General features: G+C 43.3%; 3 protein-coding genes across 5 annotated transcripts in view; 1 reads left to right on the top strand and 2 right to left on the bottom strand.

Moving 5' to 3' along the window:
* Nucleotides 1-66: 66 nt before the first annotated feature.
* Nucleotides 67-5558, bottom strand: LOC115103662 (putative RNA-binding protein Luc7-like 2). The gene is made up of 9 exons (XM_029624506.2): nt 4965-5558; nt 4386-4480; nt 3636-3734; nt 3309-3419; nt 2917-3060; nt 2432-2608; nt 2084-2265; nt 1791-1979; nt 67-1308 (listed from the first exon to the last, which is right to left on the bottom strand). Exons 1-9 carry the CDS (start codon nt 5023-5025, stop codon nt 1005-1007), a joined length of 1362 nt encoding a protein of 453 aa, XP_029480366.2. The 5' UTR covers nt 5026-5558; the 3' UTR covers nt 67-1004.
* A 413-nt stretch (nt 5559-5971) lies between these two features.
* On the top strand, nt 5972-7490 carry LOC135563496 (essential MCU regulator, mitochondrial-like). 2 transcript variants are annotated; one of them, XM_065006150.1, is made up of 3 exons: nt 5972-6170; nt 6786-6948; nt 7215-7490. In XM_065006150.1, the coding sequence occupies exons 1-2, from the start codon at nt 6009-6011 to the stop codon at nt 6921-6923; spliced, it is 300 nt and encodes a 99-aa protein (XP_064862222.1). In that variant the 5' UTR covers nt 5972-6008; the 3' UTR covers nt 6924-6948; nt 7215-7490. The 2 variants fall into 2 exon arrangements, with proteins under 2 accessions (XP_064862222.1, XP_064862221.1); XM_065006149.1 differs by having other exon boundaries at nt 5973-6170; nt 6786-6929.
* The window catches only part of LOC115103661 (TRIO and F-actin-binding protein-like), an 8376-nt gene continuing 6454 nt past the window's right edge, over nt 7491-9412 (bottom strand). For both annotated transcript variants that reach the window (XM_065006147.1, XM_065006148.1), the window contains exons 10-13: nt 9305-9412; nt 8880-8993; nt 8204-8290; nt 7491-7950 (exon numbers count right to left, since the gene is read on the bottom strand). The exon at nt 9305-9412 is cut by the window's right edge and continues 52 nt beyond it. In XM_065006147.1, coding sequence (XP_064862219.1) covers nt 7804-7950; nt 8204-8290; nt 8880-8993; nt 9305-9412 — 456 coding nt within the window. In that variant the 3' untranslated portion in view covers nt 7491-7803. The remainder of the gene's footprint in view (nt 7951-8203; nt 8291-8879; nt 8994-9304) is intronic.

The raw sequence follows: 9412 nt of genomic DNA, 5'->3' as shown, positions 1-9412 counted from the left end.
GGCGGGGTGTCTGCTTTGTTGTTTCAACTAAGGATTCCAACATTACGAATGGACAGGAAACATGAGTCACAATGGAAGCAGGACTTTTATTAACTTTGTAGTAGATGGCACAGCAAGGTAGATCCCCCAAACATCCACCTTGACTCACAGCAAAAGGACTGTGTGTGTGTGTGTGTTTGTGTGTGTGTGTCTGACCATGGGTTTCTGCTGAATACCAATAAAGTAACAGTATGTAAAATGCTTGTGTACGTTGTCAACTATATTGAATTCTACATGTCCATATTAGTGTGAAGAGTTAAGTGGTACTCTCAAGTATGTTTATCTTTCAAATATGTGGTTGTTCATCACTGTTTGTGTATAAATCTAAGTTGTACACACTATACGCGCTCCCCCATATGAAACCGATCTTTGGATCCATGTTGGAACCCAGAAAATGACAACAGCATCAACATTGTCAATCATAATGATGATTTAAAAAAAAAACAGCATTTCTAAAATAAAATAATGTTTAAATGGGTAGAACATCCATCTCCCTCTACTAACCCCGTCCCAATATCCAATTATTACATGAAATAAAGTGTTGCTCCCAGTCCAACCTCCTTCCTTTCGTTCAAGATCTTTCCCATTCATCCCAATCGAAAGCTCCACCAACTAATCTTTGCATGCTCCCGTCCTGATTTCCTTGTCCCAATTATTCCTCTCTGGCCAATTTATGTCGCACTTCAACATGAATGAACACACACTCACCACCCTCCTGGACCCTTCCAGCCAGTCCCAATTCACTCCCTCCCACCTGGCCATAAACCTTTGATGATCGCAGATCTGAAAGTTCTGGATAGGTATAAGCAGTGTAGCTTCCACCATATTGCTTCCATCTTATAGATCTGCAAACATCTAAGGGTTATGGCTCAGGTGAAGGGGTAAGGAGCCCATTAGAATGGACTTTTGCTCCATCTTTCTAAACCCCCCCTGCTCTAACATGACCTCGGATGTCCCCCTCTGTATCATATCTCCCCCGACTCCCTCTCCCCATCTGAGCTGGAACGTCTATCCCTCTCTAGCGACAGAGATCTCTCTCTTTCTCTCCCCCTGGCCATCATCTCTGGAGAGGTGGATCTCTCCCGGTCTTCCCTCGTCATGGGCTCGGGCCTGTCGTCTTGCTCCCGGGAGCGGGGTGGGCCCTCTCCTCCGCTCTCCCTCCATCTCTCCTGGGAAGAGCGCCCTGAGGGTGAACGCCCTGACGGAGAGCGCTGAGATGGTGAGCGGGGTTCTCTGTCTCGGGTGTGTGAGGATCTGTCCCTGGAAGACCTGGGTAGAAGGAAACAGATCAAGAATTGGTAAAAGATCAAGCGCCCGATGATAGACAAACAAAATGAAACCCAGACAAACTGTTTGGAAAGAGCTGGTTCGTATTCATTAGGGCACAGTATAGCAAAACATTTTACAATGTATAAACTGGCAAAACCAGGCAACCTGGTAAAATTAAGGTAAAATAAAAAGGTAGTTGTACTTCCCTGTTTTAATCTAGTTGCTGCCTGATTTTAGTGACATAAGGGCTATGTGGGTCGTGTTCATTAGGGCACAAGGTACGTAGAATTTTTTTTTGCAACGGAAAGAAAACATCCAAGTTTTTTGTTGTTCAGGCAACCTGGTAATATAAAAAAGGTAGTAGTACCTCCTGATTTCATTAAGTTCTAGTTCTAGTTGGTGCTTGATTTTAATGACATAAGGGCCAGCTGCCATTTTCTAAGTATCACATCAGGGTTCCTGTCTGTCTGTTTGGGCTTCACCTCTTCCTCTTGCTCCTGTGAGAGTGGGAGCGCGAGCGATGCCCGTCTTTGTGTCTATGCTTACGCTCCCGTTCCCTGTCCCGCTCTCCTCCTCCCTCCTCCCTGGGACGAGAGGAGCGGTGTCGTCTCGAGTGATGGGAGGATGAGCTGCCTCCCTCCCTGTATCGTTCACCGCTTCTTGATCTTGTCCTGTGAAAAAATACATCAGTGGATTGTTAAAATACAAGAGAACAAGCATTTTGAAGTATTTATTTGATGTCTGAACTGGTGGGAACAAGTCAGACTTAGCTCACCTCCGGTGATCTCTCTCCCCCCTCTCTCTTTCTCTCTCCCTCTCCCGTACACGTTCAGTTTCGCGCTCCCTCTCCTTTTCCCTCTCTCGTTCTCGCTCCAGCTCCCACTCCTTTGCTCTCTCTTCCTCCTTTTCCTCCCTTCTTCTCAGTCGCATTCCTTCTTGCTTATCCATAACGGCTTTCTGTAGCAGGAAAAAAACAACAACATGTAACTAAGTACACAAATCCATCGCAACAACTGTGCTCAGACAGCTCAGGTTGTACACTTCCTGAAAAGCAAGGTAAACGTCTACATAACTAGTGATATCCTACTAGGTTCTGACTACTAATATATGGTGTGTGTCTCACCCGTAGCCTGTCCAGCTTCTCCCGGATCTCAATGAATCCCAGATGCAGTTTGCCTCCGAAGTGGTCAGCCAGGCGGCGGTCATTGTCATGGAGACCTAGGTAGGCAGAGCACACCTCGCACACCCGGAGCTTCTGCTGCTGGAAGCTGGACGCTGGCATCGAGTTCCTGTATACGTCCTGGGAGGAAGCAACAGTAAACCAGCCTGACGTTAGAACTAGGACACTGCAAAGCTCTTAGTGCGTATGTTGCGGAGTTGAAGACTAACGTTAATTAGGACATAGTACACAAATGCCTGACCCACTTTCAAATGACTGATATTGACTGACTTTTGGGATATATTTTGAGTGCACATGTGAAATTCCTTATACCTGGCTGTTAAACATCTAAGAGGCCTTGCTGAAACAGGTTTGTATATACATACAAATACCCATATATACATTTTTTTTAACAAGTTCATCTTTATTTAATCACAGTGCCAACTGACCTCTGCCTCCTTCTTCATTGCGCGAGTCTTCTCCACCTTCTCCAGGACCTCCTGTGCCTCTTCCACATTGCCCTCGCCCCCCAGCTGCTCTGCCCGAGCCAGCAGCTTACCGATCTCCTCGTTCAGCTCGTGGACCCGCTCAGCCTGTTGATACCAGAGAGAAAGGGTTAGAATTATGACACGGTGACAACCAGAGCAACAAGAATCTCATTTTAATTACAGTTTCTTATACACGGTTGAAATGTCATTTTCTGAAATTAATCAGATACATTCATCTAGAAAAACCAGAACAACAACACATACCATGGAATTGGATTCCAACTATAGTGTCAATTCACCTAATGAGCATGTGGGGAACTATCTAAGTAAGACAAACAACAGGGGTCGGTCACCTTGGCGGCAACCTCAGCGCTGATCTCATCCTGCGTCTCAGCCAGTCTCTTTTTTGCTAGCTCAGTCCTGCGGTCACAGTCAGCGATGAACGACTGAAGGTGCTCAGCAGCCTGCGGTGACAGGGGATGGCGAGGAGCGTTTAAAGTCGCCAGATTAGAGAAAAAGCATCAATAGATATTACATGGAGACAAAACAGAAGAAAAGAAAAAGAGGGAGAGAAAGAGACAATCCATTGATCAACAGATCACATGGAGTTTGCATGCAGAGGAAACGTGTGTGTGTGGTAAACATGAATACTAGGTACGTGACAGTCCAACATGACTCACGTCAAGCTCAAAGAAGTACTCCTGTTGCTTGGATGCGATCTCGAAGTCAGCCCTGAGGGCCAGGTCATGGACCTTCACACACTCTCCCAGGTCCATTCTCTATACGACGACAAGAAACATCCATTAAATCATTCACTCAAAGCTGTACCTACAAGTCCTGTACTCAGGAGTTCAATTGACATTGTGTTCTATAAACACCACTACACACAACCATTGTGACAAAGACAGTGTTTCACAAACTGGGGGTCACCTGATTGAAAAATGGGGTCACGAGAGAACTCCGAAATACAATAAATACATTGTGCTTGGTTCATAGAACCGGGGTTACGTTAGTAAACTCCATAGCCACTAGATGTGATTGTAATAAACAGTGGTTTCTGTTTTCTTCCTACAAAATGTGGATCTATCTTTAGGACCGTTTAAGCTACAAAATATTATGATCGCATCACTGAAAGATAAGACTCTCAGGAACACGTGCGCTTCTTTTGTTTCCCTCTACAATGGCAGGACACAATAGAACAGAGTGGACAAGACCAGGCACTAAATCAATGATGTTCTTTTCTACACAGAAGAGCATACAAAACTATTGCCTGATGATCTTCTGAACTTCCCAATATTTCAAACCTTTCTTCAGATTGAAATACTGATTTGTAATAAGCCCCAAAGATTTACAAATGTATATGTCAAAATATGGTCACGGGCCAAAAAAGTTTGGGATCCCCTGGACTAAGTAAGATGTCATGTACTCACAGTGCCGGAGAGAATGTCGTGAGGACAGGAGTCCAGCAAATGACTCTTGCAGACCCGCTCATCTGTAAATTTGATTCTCTGGCGCATGGTGTCCCCTACACGAAAATAAATCAGACAAGGGGAGAGAGTTAGTGAGCAGAGCAATGTCATGTCAATCGCAAGAAGCAATAGCTGTGTGCATACCAGACACCACCTTCCTATTATCCAAAATTGTGATTACGGTGGGTGCATATGCCCATGTGGATCATTCATTCCTGAACCCAAAGCTAGTTTAACTTTAGCAAGCTAATCTAATTATCTGTCCAACGTTAGCTGTAACCAGTCAGTAGCATCTCGTGGGCCAACAATATCCCAGCTAGCAAACATCAACAATGTGACAAGGTCTGAAACGGAATGTTCCTTGTGTTTACTTTACTGTGAACACAACAAGTAGTTAGCCGTCGTTAGCGTTCAGCCATTTGTCCCCAGGCTAAGGTAGCTTAGCTAGCTAACGTCAGCTAGCATGATAACAACTAGTTAAAAACATTTCCTCTGAAACATCGAGCGACACTGAAACAATGTAGCTTGTCGTTAACTCACCATCTCTACTTGTGCCCATCAACTGGTCCAACATCGCTCGCATTTGCGCTTGAGCCGACATGTTTCTTGTTTATGTCCACGACACTGCAAGCCGATGGTGTCTGCTGCATGCAGCCTCTGCCCACAGGCCTCTGACGGCTCGTGGACGTCGAACAACTTTTCTCAGAGAACCTCAAGTTCTCGTGACGAATAGTTTGAAACAAACTAGCTCGCTAAAACCTCTTCTTGAGACCTTCCACCACCTTAACGTTTATAATTATCAAGTTTGTAATACCAATTTACAATGTAAATATTAGGTAGCTAAGCCTATTCCGAAATGTTTCTCGTCCCCGTTCGTCTCTCAACTCGAAGTATGGCGAGGGGACAGTATGTTGAGTGGCGGGTAGTGTAATTTCAAATTCTGATAACTGAGGTAAACCCGAAGGTTTTTAGGTAGTTGTGAGACCAACCACAGTCCCTTATTAGACCGTAAATATCATAGACATATTCTAACGTATTTATTAATTCGGTGTCCTTTATTTTTCGACTTCCTCCTCTTTCCGAGCGCGCTCTGCCTCGAAGGAAATGCTGGTTGGTTGAACAGCACAAAATGTTTGCAGTCCTCGCGCGCTGGTTGGGCTGAATGGCACAAACGTCATTTGATCGCTCTGTCGTCAGATATCGTACGCATTTCTATATTTTTTTAAAGAAAAAAGCGCTATAATAAATGTTAGTCAATATTAGCGCAAGTAACGCAAGTACAACTGAGTACAAGTACAAGCGCAATTAAATTGTAGCATAGACGGCATATGAATGCACATAGGCCTAAACTGGATTCTATGGGCAAGGACAGTGTGTCAGAAGCACATAATACAAAATGGCTGGAATTATCCATTCTATATATGACTGTTCATACATTGTGCATTACATGTATTTATTAATATCTTATTGTTTAATCTTTGCTGTCGTCATAAAATGCATTTGGCATTCGGTCAACACCACGGATAAACATACGTCCTGAACCCACCCATAACATTGCTGTCCCGCCCACCCCAAACTGGAAAAATGGCGACAGCTGTCCTGTGGCTCTCACGGAACCTCGTATCGAGGAATACGGGGGTAGTAAGCCGTAACATCGTCTTGAAACCGTCTAACACAACAAGACTGAACCAATGTCGAAATGCGGTATCAACAGCAAATGGCGGTGTTCAACCAAAGCCGGATAAAGTGAGTTTTCATGCATGGTCAAGTCGGTTAGTAAGCAGGCTGGGTAACACTACACATCATGTGGGAGGTTCCTAACTCTTGGAGCAGATTGACAGCAGTCTTTGCCAATCACATTTTAAGGAATTTGGAGAGACAACTGCGGGAGCCAATGAACTTGTGTATGTTTTCTACGGAAGTAATTGTCATTATTTTAGCCACTTTTCGTCGAAAAATTATACCATAAAGCTAATATGTAAATGTTTTATGTAATAAAGTATTGGCTCACACAGAATATACCAGTGTAACATATGAACACAACTAAAAATACCATGGGGTATTGGAGTGTCCATTTTTAGGTCAAAGCCCATATCAATTGAATTAGCCTGTTTTGTGGGAAATAAAACATTTCAGATCCATAATTTATTGTATTATGAGTATGGCACCCTGAGCCTCTGCATTTATTATGTGAATCAAGGAAATTGTTGAGGATTTATGCATTCTGAAAAATCCCATGTTCTCTTATCTGAGGCTTTGAACTGTGAATGATGCTTGATGTGGTCATAGCGGTTTTCGTTAATGTAGTAACCTTTTTTCAGATTGTAGATATTCTTTCTTTCCTTCGCCCCTATCACCCAGATATCCTTCGGCCTTATCCGCATGACCGCTGTCGTGATTCCCTTCCTGTACGTGGGAACGCTGATCAGCAAGAACTTTGCGGCTCTACTTGAGGAGCATGACATCTTCGTCCCTGAGGATGATGACGATGACGACTGAACCTAGGTCAGTGATGAGAAGAGAGGTATTGATACAGCTATTGATGTATACAAGGCTAATAACATTACTAGTCCCAGGGTGACACATAGGCTACCCTAAAATAAAACATCTCTTTAATATACTATTGTCCCTAACAGTAGTTTAGAGTGCATACGTGCAACATCTTATTTACATAATGGTATGTACCTAATCCAATGGTACCAATGATTATCTAAAAGAGAATGAAGAGAAATAATACAACTGTGAGAATTAATGACCATTGACATTGCTTGCATTTTCATTCCTTCCCAGGGTGCTTTGCAATAATGATGGCATGCCACTATGAGGAAGGAGAGAGAGATGCCCCCTACAGGAGAAGATTGCCCTCATCATGATCCACCTCTCCATCGCCTTTTTTCTCTCTCTTTCCTCCCTTTTAGTCCCACTTTCACCTCCTTGCCACGGATTACTACATATTATTTGATATCATTGCGAGGTCACAGCACAGTCAGACTTCACTCTTGCATGTGTCTTATTATTTACTCAATAAAGAGTCTGTGTGTCAAAATAAATAAAAATAACAACACATTTGTTGGGGTATGTTCTTTGGTGTTATTTTGTGGTTGTCCCTGTCATTCTATAAAACATACATTCTTTGGTCTTATAACTCCAACCACAGCCTAGCCTGGAATCCAGATTGATGTGCTCTATTTCACCACGGTTTCACTTTGCTATATGTTGAAACAGAGCATATCAGTTTGGAGAATTCCAGGCTAACCACAGCCAGCCATAACGAAGAACAAACATTGTGCTATTGTATGGCTTCTTGGCTCTTCACAGCAGGTATCCAACTATCCATCCACCAACTCTATCTCTTCCTGCAGCGCTGCGTTGGCCAGTCTCAGGTGTCTCTTCTCCCCTCGTGCAGTGCTGCATTAGTCAGTCTGAGGTGCTCCCTGAGCTCCCTGATCTCCAGCTCACTGTGACCCTTCATCCCAATCAGCTCCACGTACACCTCCTTGTAGCGGTCACACAAACTCTGCTTCTCCTAAAGGGGGGTCATAGACCAACACAGAGGAGACCAGTAGAGTGACATTTCTTATCCATATTCTGTTGTGTGTGTATGTAAATACGTATGGTGGTTGAATGGTTGGTCTGGAGTGGAACAGTAGAAACGGCATATGCAAGTACCTTAGGACAAGATGAGGGAAATTTGACTAAAGATTAGTATTTGTGTTTATGGTGTGCTACCAGGATTTTGTAAGGGTTGATCATGTGGATACAGAATATACCAGTAGTACCTTAGTTAGAGACTGCACTTCATTCCTTAGACAGACAATCTCTTTTTGTAGGTACTCGACCTCAATCTCCTTTGCTCGTAGCAGCATCTGGAGGGTAACACAGATACATCAGTTTAGTATTTTTGGTCATTTTAGTGATGCAATACTCATCAATATGAAGATTATTCCACAATTCTTTCACCAGTATCGTGTCAATGAATGAATAGTGCACCGATGTCACTGATGACCAGTACTAGTTGTTCTACATGGTTATTTTTAGGACCCCAGCAGCATGTCATTGAGGCAAGTTTTTCAGGATTTTGAATTAATCTGGTCCAGCCAATAGATGGCAGCATCTGGAGGACAATATTACAACATGACCAATCACCAATGGCCGACACAAATCTACACACCAATCAATAGAGCAACTCCGATGTAAGCCTTGCTTCCAATCAGACCTAGTTTAAAATACTAATTCAGGAATTTCCATTACTTTTCAATACAATTTGGTTGATTATTTGGTTTTTACAAATAACCATTAAAATACTCAAATAGAAATACTTATTTTAGGCTGTGAATTAGAAAATAGTCATACACAGAAGAAGGCATTGAAATAACAAATGGTCAAATACAAAATGTATTTGAATGCGGTTCTGCTTCCAATACAACTAATCAGAATGTCAAACTTTATTCTTACTTCCAATTCCGAGGGACTGCGCTCAAAGTTGCCAGGGGAGACGTTTCCTGACCTCTGACCTGTGATGAAGTGGCGCATGCGGCTAATCTCCTCAGTCAGACGAGCCTGCAGTTCCTGAGACAAACATGAAGAAGAAATAACAATACTTATCATTATTGCACTGTGTGACAGTATGGTACATTGCTTAAATTGATAATTAGAAAATTCATTAGATAATTCATTTATTGTTAATTAGTCTCATGACAGACTGCTCGCTCTCACTCTTCCTCTCTCTGCTCTCTTTCTTTCTGCTCTTTCTCTCTGCTCTCTCTCCCCTCTCTCTCCTTCTTCTTTCTCTCTCTGCTCTTTCTTTCTCCCTCTCTCCTCTCTCTCTGCTCTCTTTCTCTCTGCTCTCTATCACTCTCTCTCTCCTTCTGCTCTCTGACCTGGTTCTCTCTGCGGAGCTGTTCCATCTCTCTGTCCTTCCAGCTCAGCTCTGTTTCTCTGTCTCCTCCTCTCTGCTCGGCCCGGTTCAGCTCCAGGCACTTCTGGGA

The sequence above is a fragment of the Oncorhynchus nerka genome, linkage group LG21 (genome assembly GCF_034236695.1).
Source record: "Oncorhynchus nerka isolate Pitt River linkage group LG21, Oner_Uvic_2.0, whole genome shotgun sequence".
Taxonomy (NCBI): Eukaryota; Metazoa; Chordata; class Actinopteri; order Salmoniformes; family Salmonidae; genus Oncorhynchus; species Oncorhynchus nerka.
The sequence above is the reverse complement of the archived record's forward strand: the minus strand, read 5'-3'. Positions and strand labels throughout refer to the sequence as shown.

Coding starts and splice junctions, on each gene's coding strand:
- LOC115103662 (XM_029624506.2), bottom strand. CDS start 5,025: ATGTCGGCTCAAGCGCAAATGCGAGCGATGTTGGACCAGTTGATGGGC. Junction 4,481..4,964: donor GATGGGCACAAGTAGAGATG/GTGAGTTAACGA, acceptor ATTTTCGTGTAG/GGGACACCATGCGCCAGAGA. Junction 3,420..3,635: donor AGTACTTCTTTGAGCTTGAC/GTGAGTCATGTT, acceptor CTGTCACCGCAG/GCTGCTGAGCACCTTCAGTC.
- LOC135563496 (XM_065006150.1), top strand. CDS start 6,009: ATGGCGACAGCTGTCCTGTGGCTCTCACGGAACCTCGTATCGAGGAAT. Junction 6,171..6,785: donor TTCAACCAAAGCCGGATAAA/GTGAGTTTTCAT, acceptor CCTATCACCCAG/ATATCCTTCGGCCTTATCCG.